Source organism: Triticum urartu, chromosome 6A, assembly GCF_056163025.1.
Source record: "Triticum urartu cultivar PI428250 chromosome 6A, HENAU_Tu73, whole genome shotgun sequence".
NCBI classification, from domain to species: domain Eukaryota; kingdom Viridiplantae; phylum Streptophyta; class Magnoliopsida; order Poales; family Poaceae; genus Triticum; species Triticum urartu.
In genome coordinates this window covers 600,327,284-600,348,135 of record NC_141878.1, presented here as the reverse complement: position 1 = coordinate 600,348,135, position 20,852 = coordinate 600,327,284, and the positions used below count along the sequence as shown (strand labels likewise).

At 46.6% G+C, this 20,852-nt stretch overlaps 1 protein-coding gene across 1 annotated transcript; it reads right to left on the bottom strand.

Annotated features, from left to right (window-relative positions):
• Nucleotides 1-1,122: 1,122 nt before the first annotated feature.
• On the bottom strand, nucleotides 1,123-4,608 carry LOC125515608 (uncharacterized). Its single transcript, XM_087529254.1, has 11 exons — nucleotides 4,363-4,608; nucleotides 3,409-3,681; nucleotides 3,172-3,246; nucleotides 3,011-3,069; nucleotides 2,792-2,927; nucleotides 2,605-2,701; nucleotides 2,422-2,488; nucleotides 2,157-2,255; nucleotides 1,833-1,922; nucleotides 1,583-1,737; nucleotides 1,123-1,469 (listed from the first exon to the last, which is right to left on the bottom strand). The coding sequence occupies exons 2-11, from the start codon at nucleotides 3,662-3,664 to the stop codon at nucleotides 1,265-1,267; spliced, it is 1,239 nt and encodes a 412-aa protein (XP_087385380.1). The 5' UTR covers nucleotides 3,665-3,681; nucleotides 4,363-4,608; the 3' UTR covers nucleotides 1,123-1,264.
• Between the last annotated feature and the right edge of the window lie 16,244 nt (nucleotides 4,609-20,852).

Sequence of the window (20,852 nt, the reverse complement as noted above, 5' to 3'; positions counted from 1 at the left end):
CGGAGGCTCTGTGAACGTGCTCCAGCTTCCCGCGCCGACACACCCGACACGTGCTCGACGAAATGCCGCCACGCCGACGCCGCCGTGCGGCTGCCCGGGTTCGCCTGGGAAGCGACGCCGAGCGAATCCGAATACTCGGCCACTGTCATGCTCGATGGGACGCCGGGCGTGCCTGCCGACAAGGCGGACATCTCCGAGGTGCTCACCGCCACCAGCGCGGTTGGAGATTTCTCCCTGTTTCTAGAGCTATGCGTGGATGCTACTGCCTACTAGCCTGCTAGCCTGCTAGTACAATAATGGCATCGGAGTTCCAGCTGTTTCTTATAGCAGAATTGATAATCCAGTCGGCGCAGGCGCAGTGTGCAAATACTAGTGATTGGATACGTTGTTAGGTTGACACCTTTGATCTGCTGGTGAACCATACAAACAGAGGAGGAGAACCATTTGCTGGACACGCCATGGTTTATTAGCACAACCTGCTAATGGATTCAGTTGTTTGGGACGGCAGCAAGTCGGTAGTTCAGCAAGCACTGACAGACGTTCCCAGAGAATCTGCAGCCACTTTTATGTTCAGAATTTTGTGCATGTACCAAAAAAAGAACGGTCGCTCGCCGGATTTCATAACTCTGCCAAGATTCAGGCTCGCATGGCGTTTTTCGAAGTGGTTCAATGGTGCAGCTCAAGGACCACGGTTTCTACAAGAAAATGGTATCTGGATGTATGGTTTCGGTCAACACTGATGCAAAGAATGTTGGGGCTTACAGCATTTCCTGGAAAGAAGATGCAACTGCGACACGGTGGGATCCTGGAGTCATGAAACTTATTTGTCACGGTACACTGGACGCCTCACTACTGGTTTTTCTATGCTGCTTCAGTGGAGAATACATATTGTTGGTGTGACATTTACAGCGGCATTTTCCTACTCCCCGTTTGATGGTCTTGTGTCCTGCATCTTCGGCAATATTGTGCCTTGTAGCCCTTTCTACAAGTGATCTGGTGTTTGTGATACTAGTTAGAGATGTGGAGGTGGACAGGTACATCCTTGCAGAAGAACACATGGCAATTATTCTATTTCGGTTGATGAAACTAGCTCAAGAATGTTATTCCTTTCTGTGACTGGCATTTCCAGAGTGTGCGGTTCAGTTCATCTTCTGATTCAGTCACAAATTAATCGTCCATCCATCGACGGGAAGGTACACATAAAGCTGCTTAATTAGGATCCAGTGAATCAAGGACCAGCATACAGACATGCTTCAGCTAGCAGCTAGTCATTTGCAGAAGCAGCGTCTGTGCGAGGAAGCCGGTACTCCTCCGGCTGAAGGGCCACCGCGAAATCCGGCAGAGCCGGCACCATGTCATGTGTCCTGTCAACATTGCTGTAGAGGTCCTTGTTGATGCGGACTTTGCAGTTGGAGTCCTTGTGGATCTTGTCGTGGAGGTACTTCATCGAGCCCCATAGGGTCGGGCTCCTGCAGTAAAATTCAGAACAACATGAAAAACACATACAGATAGCTAGCATCGATCTCACCTTGCTAGGTAAATTAATGGCAAATTTTTGTTTTTGGTAATATGTGTAGATTGCCTTGAAAAGGGGGATGCGGTGTGGAAGGCTTCGCAGACGGCCCTGCTCTCCCTCAGGGACTCCTCCGCGGACTGCAGCGCCGCCACGGCCGCCCGGTGAGACTTCTCGGTGTTGCCTTCGTCGAGGATAAGCCCGTGGTAGTAATACGCCGCAGCCTGCATGATATAATTACTTTTTTGCTTAGTGACCAAAATTCAGTCATTTTATCATTTCAGAGTTCAGAGATATGAGCAAAAGCCTGCATATGTACTTTTGCTTCCATGTGCTTCCACTTGACAAAGAGCCTGTGCTTTTCACCCCAGCCGTCGAGCAGAGGTATGTCCGCGATGCTTTCATGTGCCTGCGGATGAAACCATCATGATTGTACATATTTTAGAACTAGGAGGGATTATATATTTTTCTATGTTTTATTTGTTTATGAAATTATATTATGCTTCATGCGAAGATGAACAGTACATATAGCTGGCATTTTCAAACATAAGCAGAACTCTGGCATATATACAAATATCATTACCCGAATAGAAGATGCAAAATAACCAGAAATCAGTAGAAATGAATCAATGATGATGCCTACCTGCTGCCAGCACTTGACCATCTCACATGCCAGCCTCCTTTTGACAGCCAGGGTAGCCTTTGGACTGTCAATTGCCAACCCAAGTTGAACATCAATTGCCTGGCACACACATAGATACCATGGTCGATGAACTAACCGAGAAGCCGACATCTCAACTGCATGCTATCTTACTTGCACCAGGCATGATGAATCATGTGATCTCTCTCTGACTCTCTCTCTAGTTACTATCAGATAATAATATGAAAAAGAAAAACGTTGTTGTTACCTGACCGAGTGCTTGCATGCAGGTAGCTTTCAGGACCCCTTCAGACAGGTCCACCGGAAGACCTTTCCTACACGAAATGGCAGTCAGTACTCAGTCCTTACTGAACAATAACTGAAGAAAAATGGAAGCTTGGAGCATTGCTCATCCTGCCGGGCTGGCTAGGGCAAGCGGCAAGATCACCACCTCTTTTCGGGCGACATCCTGGGAAGAACATTCTGCATGGCGCACTCCAGGTGCCCGGCCGCCTTGAGGAATATCTCGACAGAAGCCCGTTTGTTCTCTGGGAAGTGGAAAGTACAAGGGTACAGACATTCAGAAAGATTGAAACATATACTAGTACTTGTTTGATTCAGTCGCAGTGGGAATTAACCTTCAGATACTTTGGCATGGTATCCTTCAAGAGACGTCTTTGGCAGTAGCAGGGAGTTTGCTTGTGATAAACGGAGCATGGCCATCATGTGCAGAACCGACAGCACCTCGTACCAGGCGCTGGGCAGTGCTGTCTCCTGCAAACATGGAGACAGGTTAATAATCTTCAGGTTTCATCCTTGCAGAAGACAAAGATTGGCTATATCTGTGCAGTGCAGACCTCTGCATCATCTTCTTGGTTCATCCATGCAAACTGTATCTTGTCCTCGAGCTCGCTCCCTGCCAAGAGTGGAGTAACAATGATGGGAACGCAAAATAAGTCTGAATCTTCAGAGAGAGATGGATCAAGCACAAGGTGTACAGGTTAAAATGATGAACTACCATCTTTTGCCATCCCCAGAATAACTGGCAGGTACTCTTCCAAGGCCTGCACAAGATCAGCCGACGTTGACGCCCCTGCAAGCACAAGATTCAGACCGTCAAATGCAAGGTTCAGACTGCCAGTTCCCAATTTCAGAATGTTACATGCTATAGATTCAGACTGTCAGTAACCAAATTCAGACAAACACTAGCACTATCAAGAAGTGCGTAACACTTTAAGCATGGACGATGACTAACCATGCTGGGTGGCGGCACGCCTGCGGGGCTTGGTGACGGCGAGCGCCTCGCGGGCGGCCATGTTGGCGATGCGGTCCCTTGACGCGGCCAGCCGCTCGGTGAGCCGCCTGGGGAGGCTGTCGGCGAGCGGCGGGGGCAGCTCCAGGGGCTCGGGGACGCGCAGCCCCGGCACGAAGACGGCCACCTCGCCGATGCTGGCGGGCCGCCTCCTGATCAGCACGCTGGCGTCATCCGGCTTGGAGCTGAAGCACCCCATCTGTCAAAACCTATCTCCTGCAAACATTTGCAGAAGTGAGATCGTGAACTGATTGAGAGATGAAAGTTTTTGCTGGACAGAGAACAGAGCAGAGGTGCCACCTCAGAGCTCCCTGGTATGAGCTGAAGCTGCAGCAGGAACAATGGTGGTGCAACTTGCATGAGGGAGAGGTAGGAAAGAAGAGGAGAATGTGAAGCATGGGTGCTAAATAACTAAAGGTGCGGTGATTTTTGGTCAAATTGGACGCCAAGTTGCCAACTAACAAACAGAGGGAAGGAGACCCCAATTTATGTCGCTCACGAGCCTCACATCCACGTCCAACAGCTAAGCAAAGTGGCCGCAGGCAAGGATCACGAGCATGGATCACAGCCGCGTCTCACAACTAAATTTCTCGCCTTTTTTCCTCTTCTCAGCGTCCATTCATGAAAACCTGTCAGTTCTCACCTTCCCAATAGTCCAAATGCAGAGGAAAGCTAGCAAGTTGCGCCGCGACTTTTAACTAGTCTTATAACCGTACATATTCATACATGGTAATGATGTACAAGTCAACTGCATACGAGATCCAAAAATTGGAAAAGAATTCGTGCTTCTTTTGAGAAGTACTGTAAGTGTTAGGAGCATTTCAGTTGGAAGTCGTCAGTATGCTGGTCTGAGCTGAACCACAAGAAAAAAGAGGCTGAGGTGGTTACTTAGCTAACCTGCTGTGGTCACTGCCAGTCGACGCTGCCGGCCCTCGACGACGACGAGGAATGAAGACGGTGGAGGAGCAGGCGTGTGTCGCCTGGGAAGAGAAGCTCCTGGAAAAGAAAATGGCGCCCAACACCAACAGCTGGGAGGGAGGTTTGCTTTGGCCTTTTTAAAGCAGGGAGAAGTGATCGAGTGATGAGTCTGACCAGCGGGCCCCTCCCATAATCCCTGCGGTTTTCTTCTTCGGTTTATCGTTCCTGACTGGTTCGATCTGGTTGCGACGATGAGTAGGAGGCCTCGCCGGCAGGGTTGATGAGGATAAGACCATGGCTTGATCCAGTTTAAGTCCACTGCGTTGCATGCAAGTAGGCCAACTATATGCGAGTGACGTGAACGTCGAGGATGGACACACTTCAAGCTTTGCCATGCCATGCAGACCAATGCAAGTTTTCTCCCTCCACCTTATAATTAATTAATTTTCTATGTATATGCAAGCAAAAGGTTTTGAGCGCATGCCATATTGCCAGCAGTATAAATTATGGTATATATTGTACACTTGGCGTACGGTTTGAGCTTTCTTCATTGTAAAACAATGGTAGTACGCCAGAATTTGCTAAGTTAGGGCTCAGAATGATACTTGGTCCGGCCCCTGGACACATGTCACTATATATGTGATCGAACTTAAAATAAGACTGACGGCTGTCTCAAGGAATGGAAAAAAAATACGCAGGCCACTTGATGTAAGTCATATACCTCCCGTTTATTAAATAGAGAAAAGAAACGTATTGATATCTCACCGCCGAGTGGGTCCCGTGATTATAGAGGCTGTCAATATGGCGATTCTGACTTTGCGCTTGGCCTCGACGGCCTCCATAATCTATATAGAGTGTGTTTCATATGGATACGAAGATTGTTAATATGGCAACTCTGCTAGAGTTACTCTAACTACATGAATGATTGTTTTTTATTTACTATATATGCATATTAGTTTTTTATCAAGGAAAATTTTGAAAACTTTGACCAACAGACGGTGGATGATGTCGCCAAAGAACCACGTCCTCGCGGCAGAGGCATTTGAGACAGGTGAGAGGGGGGGTCGCCACGAAAACCACCCGGTTCCGGTGCTTCCAAAGCCACCAGCAGCATAGGATGATGATTTCTTTTTATAGAGAGAACATGATCCGATCAATTCAAGGTAACCCATCGATCATTTGCAGAGGATCAAGTTTAAACACATGAGGTCGATGCACGCTTGTGAATACGTCAAGAAACGCACCGGAAACAGAGAGTGAGTACGTCAAGAAACGACGCTGGATCAACACAGCCGTCACCTGCATTATTATTATTTTCCAAAAGGAGCTGCACCTGCATTATTAATTGCCGAGTACAAGTTCAAGAGAGAGGGATAGAGATAGAAACATGAAAACAGTCTGGACTGAAAGCTCCTACCAAGCAAGGTTGCTCTAAGCTGCGGGGCGCCGGTCACTTCAATTCAGTGCGTGCGATATGATAGCTGCGTGCCCCCTAGAACTGTAATTAGCGGCGACATGATAGCTTTGCGCCCCCTAGCTAGAACTACAATTAACGTTGATTGTCTGAGCGATAACTATGGGTAGTTAATACCAGTGGATGGAGATGTATCATATCATGTACTCCCTCTGTTTCTAAATATAAGTCTTTGTAGAGATTTCAATACAAATTACATATGGATTTATAGATGCATTTTAGAGTGTATATTCATTTATTTTGCTTCGCATGTTGTCAGTATTGGATCTCTAAAAAGAGATATATTTAGGAATGGAGGGAGTATGTACTAGCTGCACGGGATCACTCGCAGTCGTGCAAGCTAGTCATGTTCTATGTATGCCACAGCTACAGTTCTCTGACTTGGTCATTTTGAACCGCCGGATCAAAAAACGGGTGGTGATGATCATTTTACTGTATACAAGTATTGTGCAACACTGTGGCATTTATTCCATTAATCTTGTAGCATCGAATCTGTGTCGTTAATCTCAAGTCCGGTGACTTGCAGAGCGGTAAGTCAGTGCCATTGTTGCATTGTGACTTAGCCACGCCAAGTCAGTGAATCCCAAGCGGTTAACTCTATCCATCTTACGTACGGCCGCAGTCGCACGGGAGGGTCGTCGCATCGTTTGTCCATCGACGAGCTTGAAATATATCGATCGCAGGGCAAGAGCTTGGCTGGAAGCTAACTTAATTTGACATAGTTCGTTCTATAATTATTTTACCAAAACTTGTATAGTCTTATGTGTTCAAATCTATAGCATATTTTGGCTTGTCTAAGAGAATTCAATCACACTTTTCTAAACGTATGATATTTACTTGACACAAAAATTATAAGCACCCACCTAACTTAGTAGAACTAGCCTAACACGAAACGTGTCAATCTTTTTTTGTTTCTGAAAAAGAAGGTTAAAACCCCGGCTTCTACATTAATCGATGCGTACAACCATCTTTATTAATTATTCAACAAAGGTCTGATAAGAACATACATCAAGCCACCCGTAGCCACCACTCATACCTACAAACTCGATACTGTGGAGTGCTCTCACTTCCCCATATCTAAAACGGGTGCGCCTGCCGAACAGGCATGACACAGGGTAGCACCTGTGCACCAAGCATGACTTGACATCTCTACCGAAGGTCCGTGCAAGACGAAGCTGCTCCACCTTCTGCCTCTTTCGTCCAACGCTATTCCATAAACGATGCTCCTAAGAGAGAAATGACACCACAGTGCCACCATTGTCCGATCCAGAAGACCAAATCCTAGGGTTTTCCTAGAGCAGCACGAGTGGGTCGACAATAATTACACGGTGATGCCTTCATCAAGGTAATTAACAACGCAGAACACCGTCATCGCACGCCGTCGGCTCGGTCTCCACCGACAACTATGTCTCCCCGACTCGCGACGGGGACTCGATGACGGATCTCGAGATCCGACCACCCAGCCTTCAGGCCGACCACCTCCAACGAAGGAGATGACCACCACCACAAAGCCCAGGGCCGCCACCTCAGGTGTCCGCGTGATGACGGAGGAGAACCGATCTGGGGTGGGAAACTCCAGATCCGGTGCCGCCAGCCGCCATGGCCGGCCCAACGCTGCCCCCGCAGCCGTGGTGGCGCAGCCACCACCAAAATCCCATCGGGCCGGTGCCCAATCGTGCCAACTCCGCCTCCACGCCAAGCCTAGGGTCGCTGTCGCGTCTCGGCCAAAGACCCCCTCGCGGAGAGAGGAGGATATTCCGCCGTTCGTTGGGCGAGCTTCGCTCACCGGTCTCCTCCGACGGCGGCGGGGAAGCAGGCAGGGAGGGTCGGGGCGGAGGCGCTAGGGTTCACCCGAGCCGCCCCTGGAGGCGACACGAGTGTGGCTGTTGACGAAATGCGTCAATGTGTAGCTAGGAAACAAACAATTCCTTAATAGTTACTTTTTCTTGGTGAAGTTCGCAATAACAAGATATCAATAAACACATATGATGAATAATCATCATATTGGACATTTTATATGAAGATTCAGTGGGTAAACTAATCTATCTGCGCCCAATGCATGGATCTATGATGTGACGAGTAACAAGGGGAAGAAGTTGATGAGGGAGCCCTGCAAGCTAGCCTCGACTGGTCGACAAGTTTGCACGACATGTAATGACCTCCCCACACGCAAAAAAACACATGTAATGACCTCCCATTATGCTTATAGGAAACACCGATGTGGAGGCTAACACGCTCCTGGATTTAGGACGAAGGACATGAGAAGAAGCATGGAATCATATGGAGGCATGGAGAGGATAATTGAGGACAATTTCAAGAGGACACCAACTCAAATGAAAAAATGGGGCTAGTAGGACAATGACACGAGACAACAAGTGCGCCGGGGGGAGGGGGGGGGGGGATGAAAATGGTGGTTACGTATGTCGTATAGTAGTATACATGTTAGCATATGACCATTTAATTTTCTTGTCAAACAAATTATTTACGATTTTTTTTCATGTCTCGTTCTCTCCTCTCTTGACCTACAATCGAGGGAAAGGAAATTCAGTTGACAACCATAAATATGCAGTAGGTGCTCATAGGCTTTTGTCCCATAGTATGTCTCTCGAGACCATGAGTGATAATGGGCTTGCTACACGAGCTTGATCACACCCTTCTCTTTCTTACCTCTTCCCTCTCATACTTTGATTTTGGTTGATAAATGACAAACAAAGGAGCCTGGCGCAAGGAAAACAACAATTGGAAAACCAATAATATCAAAATATCACCCTAGCATACATTATTGGCCAAATCGGAATGTTCTTTTTTGGTTGCGCGCTTATGTATTGTTGACAACCTCCCTGTAAAAAGCTCTCTCTACCCACTCGAGAGTGGAGTGGCCCAGCAACACAACAAACAAAAAGATTGCCCCTTCCCACAGCTGACGACAATGACACCATGGCATCACACACCTAGCACTGGTGGTGGTGCGCCCATTCCTACAGGGTGATCGGAATAGTGAGGCGACCCATCCTTGGCAGCGCTCTTGGTGTCATCAATAAGATCACATCACGACACTTTCAACATCGACGTGGGGTTGAGTTTCCCCGTCTTGCCTTCGCCTTCTTCTTCAGGTTGATGATCCATACTCAGATCATCGTTGCCGCCTCCTGGCAAATTTTGTGACTTCTCGACCTGTTGGGGAACGCAGTAATTTCAAAGAAAATTCCAACGCACACACAAGATCTATGTGATGCATAGCAACGAGCGGGAGAGTGTTGTCCACGTACCCTCGTAGACCGTAAGCGGAAGCGTCAAGTAATGCGGTTGATGTAGTCGAACGTCTTCGCGATCCATCCGATCCTAGTACCGAAAGTACGACACCTCTGCGATCTGCACACGTTCAGCTCGGTGACGTCCCTCGAACTCTTGATCGAGCTGAGGTGGAGGGAGAGTTCCGTCAGCACCACGGCGTGGTGACGGTGTTGATGAAGTTACCGATGCAGTGCTTCGCCTAAGCACTACAACGATATGACCGAGGTCGAAATCCGTGGAGGGGGGCACCGCACACGGCTAAACAATGTCAACTTGTGTGTTCTAGGGCGCCCCCTGCCCCCGTATATAAAGGAGCAAGGGGGGAGGCCGGCCGGCCCTAGGGCGCGCCAACGAGGGGAGGAATCCTCCTCCTAGTAGGAGTAGGATTCCTCTTTTCCTAGTCCTACTAGGAGGGGGAAGGAAGGAGTGGGAGAGGGGAAGGAAGGGGGGGGGGGCGCCACCCCCCTCCTAGTCCAATTCGGACTCAAGGGGGAGGGGGCGCGCGGCCTGCTCTGGCCACCCCGCTCTCTCTCCACTAAGGCCCATCTAGGCCCACTAGTTCCCCCGGGGGGTTCCGGTAGCCCTCCGGCACTCCGGTTTTATCTGAAATCACCCTGAACACTTCCGGTGTCCGAATATAGCCGTCCAATATATCAATCTTTATGTCTCGACCATTTTGAGACTCCTCGTCATGTCTGTGATCACACCCGGCACTCCGAACTACCTTCGGTACATCAAAACACATAAACTCATAATACCGATCGTCATCGAACGTTAAGCGTGCGGACCCTACGGGTTCGAGAACTATGTAGACATGACCGAGACACGTCTCCGGTCAATAACCAATAGCGAAACCTGGATGCTCATATTGGCTCTCACATATTCTACGAAGATCTTTATCGGTCAAACCGCATAACAACATACGTTGTTCCCTTTGTCATCGGTATGTTACTTGCCCGAGATTCGATCGTCAGTATCTTAATATCTAGTTCAATCTCGTTACCGGCAAATCTCTTTACTCGTTCTGTAATGCGTCATCCCGTAACTAACTCATTAGTCACATTCCTTGCAAGGCTTATAGTGATGTGCATTATCGAGAGGGCCCGGAGATACCTCTCCGACAATCGGAGTGACAAATCCTAATCTCGATCTATGCCAACGCAACAAACACTATCGGAGACACCTGTAGAGCATCTTTATAATCACCCAGTTACGTTGTGACGGTTGATAGCACACAAAGTGTTCCTCCGGTATTCGGAAGTTGCATAATCTCGTAGTCATAGGAACATGTATAAGTCATGAAGAAAGCAATAGCAACATACTAAACGATCAAGTGCTAAGCTAACGGAATGGGTCAAGTCAATCACATCATTCTCTAATGATGTGATCCCATTCATCAAATGACAACTCATGTCTATGGCTAGGAAACTTAACCATCTTTGATTAACGAGTGACACTCTGTTTGTCTATGTATTCACACATATACTAAGTTTCCAGTTAATACAATTCTAGCATGAATAATAAACATTTATCATGATATTAGGAAATACAAATAACAACTTTATTATTGCATCTAGGGCATATTTCCTTCACGACCATAGTTACGATCACTATCTCCACGGTGTGGGTATGTGCAACATCAATCTAGGTTCCCGTCGCAACACTGGCTTGTACAAACTAGAGACGAGGATGAATTCTCCTTGAGTCTATCTGTAAATATTATCTATGCAAAGGTTATTCTTGCAAGTCTTAGATCTATTTATTATATAGCTTCCCACCATCACAAACAAACACACTTTTTATTATCAAAAATTTATATTTATGCGAGTTTTACTTCCATCCCTCACAAATAAAAAACTATTCTCTTAAGTCGTAGTGGAGTTACAGTTGCTGCCATTAGTGCTTAGCATCTTCCCATTTTGGTGGTCGACCGTGGTGGTCGTGGAGGCCTCGACAACGCCGGCAGTGACGGAGGACTGGTCGGTGGCCCGTCTGGCCACGGTTGCAGATGACTATCGGGTGGCCCCTCCAATCCCATCTTCTGCCAGCATGCACACTCAATAATTTCCCCTATCAACACGGCTCCTCGATCAGACGGTTATCCAGGAAACTGCTAACATCCATCTGCAGTGCATTTATTAACAATTAGGTTTAAATATTTATAACTCCTTTAGTCCATTACCCGTAAAACTTGTAACATCTATAGTCAACCGCACATTCACTAATAATTGGATTTAGCTATTTATACTGAACTCTTTTAATTTTATAAGCAACTTTATTCTTTGAGAAATTGCATGTCATTTGCTTATGGTTCATCTATTAGTATAAATTTCTCTTGTTATTTCTCAAAGAAATCAGAAATACCTATGTATGGGTCATTATTACAAGTACAAAACGATGAAATGACATATACATTTTTGCTAAAAGACATACTTTCCATGACAATTTTAGCATGGGTTATTATTATTAAGCAGGTCATTTTTTCCTAAATCTTAGCAAATTGAAGATATCAGATTTAGTGATGAACTAAGTTCTACCACTTAATGTTTTATGGCTTCCAAATATTTAAATATATCGGTACAATATTCTAGGCCACTAGTCTAACAATATAAATATCCTGATATAGGACATACTAGAGTACAAGACCTGAAATAACAAATAAGTAAGAGGAAAATTTCACGAATCATGTATAAACACCTAATATACTCAGTTTCATATTTACTTACAGCCAAGATAGAAATAACTCTAGAAATTCATATCAATAAGTTTGTTCGATTGTACACTTTACATCCTTGGTCAATATATTTAGGAATTGTTCCGAAATATTTACACTGTAACCTATTTCTTTAGCATTGGACCGATATGAATAAGAAGGAAAAAAGCAAGGACGAATGGAACAAAGGATACTAGACTAGGGTTATGAAGGACAAAGGGGACCAACAGAATTTACATCAAAAATGAAAAAATGAAGTTTGAGGGAGGATAATTGTCTTAAATTTAAGAGAATTAGCTAAAAAAGGGTCTACTAGGGCTCCTTCGACTGATATTTAACTAAACTAGATGACCTGTTCCGCCCCTGGCGCAAAGACCAATTGCAGCCAAGAAGCCAAGAAACCTATAAATGACAACATGGGTAACTACTCTTGGATCATGAAAATCTTGTTGTGTTGGCCGCACTTAGCCACGACCTCCGCGTCGAAAAGTTCGAACACGATAACCCTGAAATTATCCTTAGCCAAGACCTTGAAGGTGAGGAAGTACCCCATCTTCACCTGGAGAACGACCACGAAGCCAGGCCACACTTGGTCAATGGTGAGTCTCCCATTAAGCTCATATACCTTCACCTTTCATGCTACAACAGGTGGTAGTGCTGAGACGCCTGTGAAGCTAGAAGGTCCAAGTTGGAACTTCTCAAGGTTCTCCAAAAGTCTTTGTAGATCATCCAAAAGGTTCTCGTCGACAGGCTTGACTCCATTTTGCAGGCCTAAGAGGCAAAGACCATGTGCTTGACCCCCCTCCTCATATGAGCGAGTGATGCTCAGCCGACATGTCTGGACATACGAGGGCAGATGACTTCTCGTCGTGGCATCCTTTCAAGCAGTGACCTCCCACGCCATTAGTTGCTGAGAAACATTGGGATCTTGGACTTGGGGAGTGTCTTCCTTTCTATCCATGAGCTGAGAAGATAACCCTCCCTGCATAGAAAGCAAAGAAGTTGTAGAAAGGGATTGGGGATCATACGTAACTCCATCTCAAGTGCAAAACTCACCTTCCAAAACTGGGTTGGACACATGCCCTCCTAGAAGTGACAAACGTTCACCAGCCTTCCCCAACGCTTCTTGGAGGGCCTGACCCGTACCACAGATCAACCCTTGGAGCAGCTGCCTAGAGTACTATTATTGATGACAAACTTTCTTACAAATGTCTGTAATGACAAATATCAGTAAACACACCATTGATCACAACATAAATCAAACTACAATCTACATCAAAATAAAACCTAAACACCCTAGCACATGCACTTCACCTCGGTGAAGATCACCATCCAAGACAGTTTTAACCAAAACGTTCCTCGCGCAAACCAAACCCTCCACCCTTAATCAAACTTAGCCTCTTCCAACTCAACCCTTAATCAATGATAAAACTGATGACACTCCACTGGTTTGGTCAGCGCATAAGCAGATGATGATTCCAAGATGTATGGTATTATTTATGGTTACTCTGAGCCTACACAGTAGGCTTTGAGGAACTTTACCATGCTCGCACACTAATTTTTGTGGGTTTTCCCTAGGATATGTATTTTGGAGCAAATGAACTAATATGGAAGATATCATAGGAAATTATGGTGGTATCATGTCAATCAATGTGATTATCACCTACCATAAAAAGAATAAAACATTTGGAGGCATTCAGAGCCTGCATGGCTCATCCAAAACACAAGACGGCCAAGCATACGAGTACTCTTGTATGAGCGGTCGTATGAAGCGGCGCCACCTCCCCCTGGCTGACTACTTTAACACTGTGTGATGGATCAGGAAACATACACATTCGCACACCAAAAACTCATATGGAAGGCAGAACCCTAGCCATTGGAAGGCATCTGGAGGGGGAATTGGCAAAGAGGATGAAACACCGTTGATGCGACTATAGCTCCCACGTGCCGAGGCACGACTTAGAGACATAATCGCATTGAAGGCATATGTCGCAAGTTAGGCAATTTTCACAACATCCCATGTAATATGATAATAAAAGGGGAGATAACATAGTTGGCTTACACTCGCCACGTCAATCAAGTACATAAATAACATTACATCATCCAAACACTCATGGCCCGACTACGGCGCCAAAATAAAAGAGAACCCAACATGCGACACGGTCCCAATCACCCCCAACTGGGCACCACTACTGATCGTCGGGAAAGGAAACGTAGTAACGCTGAGAGTCTTCGTCGAACTCCCACTTGAGCTCATACGCGTCTCCTGAAGCGGAACCATCAGGCCCTGCATCTGGTGTAATAGTAATCTGTGAGCCACAGGAACTCAGCAATCTTGCACCCTCGCGATCAAGACTATTTAAGCTTATAGGTAAGGCAAGGTAAAAATATGAGTGGAGCTGCAGCAAGCGACTAGCAAGTATGGTGGCTAACTTATTCGCAAAGGAGAGCGAGAAGAGGAGGCAAAGCACGAGCGAGAAACTAGAGAGCAACCTACGCAAACATTACTCCAACACCGTGTCCACTTCCCGGACTCCGCCGAGAAGAGGCCATCACGGTAACACACTCAGTTGATTCATTTTAATTAAGTTAAGGTTCAAGTTATCTACAACCGGACATTAACAAATTCCCATCTTCCCATAACCGCGGGCACGGTTTTCAAAAGTTCAAATCCCTGCAGGGGAGTCCCAACTTAGCCCATGACAAGCTCTCACGGTCAACGAAGGAATAGACCTCCTCCCAAGACGTTCCGATCAGACTCGGTATCTCGGTAATTCAAGACACTTCGACAGGTTAAAACAAGACCAGCAACACCGCCCGAATGTGCCGACAAATCCCGATAGGAGCTGCACATATCTCTTTCTCAGGGCACACTCAGATGAGCCAGACGTCGGGTAGGCCAGCCCAGAGTTGCCCCTGGTAGCCCTGGACATCGCTCGGTTGGACCAACACTCAGAGGAGCACTGGCCCGGGGGGGGGGGGTTAAAATAAGATGACCCTTGAGTCTGCAGAACCCAAGGGAAAGAAAAGGCTAGGTGGCGAATGGTAAGACCAATGTTGGGCATTGCTGGAAAAGCTTTAATCAAGGCGAAATATTAAGGGGTTCCCATTATAACCCAACCGCGTAAGGAACGCAAAATCCGGGAACATAACACCGATATGACGGAAACTAGGGCGGCAAGAGTGGAACAGAACACTAGGCGAGAGGCCGAGCCTTCCACCCTTTACCAAGTATATAGATGCATTAAGATAACAAGATAAAATAATGATATCCCAACAAGTAAATAGATGTTCCAACAAGGAACGGCCTTCAATCTTCACCTGCAACTAGCAACGCTATAAGAGGGGCTGAGCAAAGCGGTAACATAGCCAATCAATGGTTTGCTAGGACATGGTGGGTTAGAGATTTGACATGGCAATTTGGGAAGCTTGCAAGAAAATGGTAGGCATCGTAGCAATGGCATAGCAAAAGAGCGAGCAAACTAGCATAGCAAAGATAGTAGTGATTTCAAGGGTATGATCATCTTGCTTGCACAGTTGTCAGAGTTGACTGGATCCTCGAAAGCAAACTCAACGGGCTCCTCGTTAGCAAACTCGTCTCCCGGTTCTACCCAAACAAGACAAACAAGCAACAAGGATAGAATCAACCACGTGCAAGACCAAGCAATATGATGAAATGATGATATGCCATGCGGAATGCGATGCGGGATGCAAAATGCAAGATATGACAGGAAATGCATGAACCTGGCCTCAACTTGGAAATCCAAGTGTGCCACTGGAAAGATGAGATGAAATCGCTTGAAAATGATATAAAGAACGCCGGAATCGGAGTTACGGTTTGGGAATGGCAAGCGATTCAAAAATGACACCGGTCTGCGATTTACAGCAAGTAGGCATCTAAATGCAACGAAATGAACATGCTACAGCACCCAAACATGACAACAAAATACATGGCAGGGATGCACACAAGATGCTTAACAAAAATCTAGCACTGAGCTACGGCCAAATCATCCATTAACAGGTTCAAACAAGCATGGCAAAAATGCATATGGCAAACAGATCTCAGACTTAGTGAAATCAACACTTGTCTGGAATTTCAGATCAGGTAGCCCTCTTCGGAGCAACAAAACTATATGCTACAAGATCTGAACATGGCAAAGTAAAGCATGGCATGGAGCTACTCAAAGAGCTTAACAAAAGTCCCTTAGTGACCTTGAGCCAAAAGGGATCAGAAAATACAATTGCAAGCATGTGAACATAGCAAAAACATAATCAGTTTTCAGACTTGGTGAAAAACTGACACATGCTGAAATATAACTCAAGTAGGCATGTTTACGAGCTCGATGCACTCACTACGGTGCAAGTTATGGCAAGACAAGCACATACCCATCAAGAAGGCACAAAATTCAAGCTAGACATGGAAAGAACAATAGCATAGCATGCACGGATCAACTACAACATCACCGGCAAAATTGCAAACAAGTTGACAATCTGCCCAGATTCACAAAGTAGCAAAAGTAGAGCTCGATTGACTCAATCTAGGATGCTCCATAATTGCAAACAAAGACATGGATGGATAGAGCACTACAATATTAACAAAACTCCCTTACTGATCATCCTCAAAAGAGGAACGGATCACTAGGAAACCACAAGAACATAAGGCATCATGAGACAAACAGCTCCAGGACTTGGTGAAATTACTAAGTCCCTGAAAACAGAATTAGCAAGTGCACCACTTTGCAAGCTTGCACAAGTCACCACACACATCACAAAAATACATGGGTTGCACCTCTGGAAAGATGACAAACCCCTTAACAAAACACATGTAGAGCATCAGGGCATAGCATGCACGCATTAATCATGGCAAAAATGACAAAATCCTAAACGAATTAGCAGATCTGACAATTAACTCAAGTAGCCCTCTTCTAACAGCATTTCGGGCATCAAGATGAGCTTAAATGAAAATAATGCAATGGAATGAAATGATGTACTCTCTGAGATGAACATTTTGATATGCTATATGCAAGAATCGGAGCTACGGATGCAAAGTTACGGAGCTACGAACATGGCAACATGGATCTGCAATTTCGGGACTTAGACAAAAAAACGACCTAGGGTTTACTGTTCACCACGATCCAGATCTGGATCGCACGGAGCACGAGGTTCGTCGGCCGGAGGAGAAACTCACCGGAGGAGGGGGGCTCGCTGGCCGGACCCGAGGGAGAGGAAGAGGCGGCGGACTCCGGGGTCGGCGGTGGCGGGCGCGGCGGCCGGATGCGGCGGCGGGCGGAGGCGGCGGGGCCGGCGACGCGGTCCGGCGATGGCGGCTCGCGGCGGAGGCGGCGGCCCGCGGCGAGGCAAGGTAGCAGGCGGCCTCGGGCGGCGGCGGTTGCCGGCGGATGGAGCAGGGAGGCGGCGGAGCGGCGCGGCGTGCGGGCGGAGAGACGGAGAGGCGGCGGCGGCGCGGATGGGCCGGGCGGGCCCGCTGCGGGCTCGCCGGGCCGCGGCGGCAGAGGGAGGTGGCGGGACACGTGGCGCCTACCGGTTGGCATGGGCGGCGGGGCGGACAAAGTCCGGCGGCGGGATTTTTGTCCGGCGTGGCGCGGGGACGATTTCTAGGGTTTCGCGCGGGATTTGGAATGTGGGGATCTATATATAGGCATAGGAGGAGTTAGGAGAGTCCAAATGAGGTGTGGTTTTCGGCCACGCGATCGTGATCGAACGCTCTAGATGATGGGGCAGAGTTAGGTGGGTTTTGGGCCAAATTGGAGGGGTGTTGGGTTGCAACACACACGAGGCCTTTTCGGTCCCTCGGTTAACCGTTGGAGTATCAAACGAAGTCCAAATGATACGAAACTTGACAGGTGGTCTACCGGTAGTAAACCAAGGCCGCTTGGCAAGTCTCGGTCCAAACCGGAAATGTTTAATCCCCACACACGAAAGAAAGCTAGAAATGGCCACCGGAGGAGAACGAAGCGCCGGAATGCAAAACGGACAACGGGGAAAATGCTCGAATGCATGAGACGAACACGTATGCAAATGCAATGCACATGATGACATGATATGAGATGCATGACAACAACAAAAACACACGGAGACAAAAACCCGAACCCGAGGAAATAATATAACTTAACGCCGGAAACGGCAAGAGTTGGAATACAAATTGGGAAAGTTACGTCCGGGGTGTTACAGAGGAGATCGCCATCTTCATCATTGTGTGCAAGGAGATGCCGACATCATCCATCTTCGCAAACCATCATCATCCACATCCATCTCCATCTCGTTGTAAGACCAAAACCCTAGTGGAGCATTGTGTGTATTACTCATGTCATCCATGTTTGTCGTCACCGGTGCATGATGTTTGTTGTCCCTATGTAAGAATAAACCCCTACTTTTCTAGGATATGGATGAACCTTGGTATCTATAGATGCTTAAACGATAATAAGGATATTTTGAATGTTTAGTCTAATAAACTTCGTGAATGTTTTGAAGGGGTCCCACTCAACATTACTACCAGAAGGCTACTAAGTGTATCACTGTCTGTGTAAAGGTTCGGAAATGAAGGTTTCGAGGTGACTAATAAAAACCTTCACCGAAAGCTTTTACAGTTGATAGGATAATTACGGAGAACCCTAGTGAGGCCAAGTTCATGGGGAAACCCATAATTACCAAAGTTGTAATCTGCAGGGGGAGACTATAGTGGCGGTGTGCGTCGCATGGAGTTTACCTAGAGTAGAATGTGTTCTCTACCCGGCTCCGCCCAGCATAAACGTCAAGAGTGGCTCAAGGATCCAGTTAGCACTATGCTGTAGCATATGTCATAAATAGACACATGCCAATGGAAACTTATCGCACTTTTCTAAATGTATGATATTTGTGATTTATTTGACACAAAAATAATAAGCACTCACCTAACTCAGTAGAACTATCCTAACATGAGGTGCATCAATGTGCAGCTAGGAAGCCGACAATCCCTTAATAGTGATTTTTTTTCTTGGTAAATTTTGCGACAACAAGATATCAAAGAACACATATGATGAATAATCATCATAGCCTTTCTATACACTAGTAGAAAAGGGGGCAAAGGTTCAGGCCGGGTAAGCCCATTAGTCCCAGTTCAGTCTAGAACCGGGACCAATGGGTGCATTGGACCCGGTTCGTGAGCCGATGGGGCCACCCAGGCCACGTGGGCCATTGGTCCCGGTTCGTCTGGACCTTTTGGTCCCGGTTGGTGGGACGAACCGGGACCAATGGGCCTGGCTCCTGGCCCACCACCACTGGTCCTGGTTGGTGACATGAACCAGGACCAAAAGCCCCCCTTTAGTCTCGGTTCATGCCACCAACCGGGGCCAATGGTGGTGCCTATATATACCCCCTCGCACAAGAGCAGAGCACACTGCTCTGTTTTTTCTTGCCGAGGGGGAGAGGGCTTGGTGGTGCTCTAGCTCACCTCCTATGCACGCAAGGTGTTCGGTGGAATGCCCGAGCCACACTACTTGAGCTTTCTCCTCTCCAAGCTCGACCTCCAAGCTCCATTTTCCTCAATATTTGTCTAGGTTTAGCGGTCCATCACGCCCCACCCCCGTCTTCACCGCCGTCGATAACCCGCGCCGATCTCATCACCGGCACCACCATGGTGAGCCTCTTGTTCTTATCTTCTTTCTGAAAGGAAAAATATTCTTACTTGTATGTTTAGATAGATACTTGTATCATTTTCTTACTTTTATTATTGCATCTTATATAGTGCGATGGTTTTGGTATCCGCCCCCGTCGGCCCTCGTCCTGTCTATGATTCGGATGTGGTATGTATATTATCTTTATAACTATTGGTTCATTTATTGTTTATGAAAATTATGCCGACCAACGTGACATAGATTTTATTTATCTAGGAGGTATGTGAACCGGAAATTCCAACCGACTCTATTGTTGAGAGGTTAAATTTAGTTGAAGAAGAAAACAATTTCTTGAAGGAAAAAATAAAAAAATTGAGGAGGAGAAGATGATATTGGAGTTGCATGTTGCGTATGTCATCGATGATCACAAGATCAAGATGGATGTAATGCGCTTGAAGATTAGAAAGATTAGAAAATATGCCGTTCATACCGAGGCTTGGTATCATTATGCCGTTGGATCAATTGTTACCTTGGTTGCGATTATGATCGCGTTTGTTTTCGCATTGAAATGTTTTACATAGTTGCAATGTATGGTTTAATTAATTAGATGCTCTGGAGAGCTATATGTTGTTAGATGAGAACTATGTATGTACTTTGGTTTTAATGTGATGATGAACTTATATTAATTTGGTCACTTAATTATCTATTCATGATGTTCTGTAATGGTTTTTGACACACTTAATTATATATAACGCACGCAGATGAACCGGCAATGGATGTACGGTGACAGACACACCTCCGAGTACATTAAGGGCGTGCATGAATTTATCAAAGCGGCTAAGGCAAACAAGCAGAATGGTTTTATGTGTTGTCCATGCCCTAATTGTGGGAATACGAAGTCTTACTCTGACCGAAAAATCCTTCACACCCACCTGCTTTACAAGGGTTTCATGCCACACTATAATGTTTGGACAAGGCACGGAGAAATAGGGGTTATGATGGAAGACGGCGAAGAAGAAGAGTACGATGACAACTATGTGCCCCCTGAATACGGTGATGCTGCAACGGGGGGAGCTGGTGAAGATGAAGAGGAACCAGACGATGTGCCCAATGATGCTGCAACGGGTGAAGCTGCTGAAGATCAAGAGGAACCAGACGATGTGCCCGATGATGATGATCTCTGCCGGGTTATTGTCGATGCAAGGACGCAATGCGAAAGTCAAAAGGAAAAGCTGAAGTTCGATCGCATGTTAGAGGATCACAAAAAAGGGTTGTACCCCAATTGCGAAGATGGCAACACAAAGCTCGGTACCGTACTGGAATTGCTGAAGTGGAAGGCAGAGAATGCTGTGCCTGACAAAGGATTTGAGAAGCT

What these genes read in the sequence shown, in the direction of transcription:
- LOC125515608 (XM_087529254.1), bottom strand. Translation starts at nt 3,664, where the DNA reads ATGGGGTGCTTCAGCTCCAAGCCGGATGACGCCAGCGTGCTGATCAGG. An exon ending in ACCAAGAAGATGATGCAGAG is followed by an intron (nt 2,928 to 3,010) that starts GTCTGCACTGCA and finishes CCATGTTTGCAG; the next exon opens with GAGACAGCACTGCCCAGCGC. An exon ending in AGGATGTCGCCCGAAAAGAG is followed by an intron (nt 2,489 to 2,604) that starts GTGGTGATCTTG and finishes CATTTCGTGTAG; the next exon opens with GAAAGGTCTTCCGGTGGACC.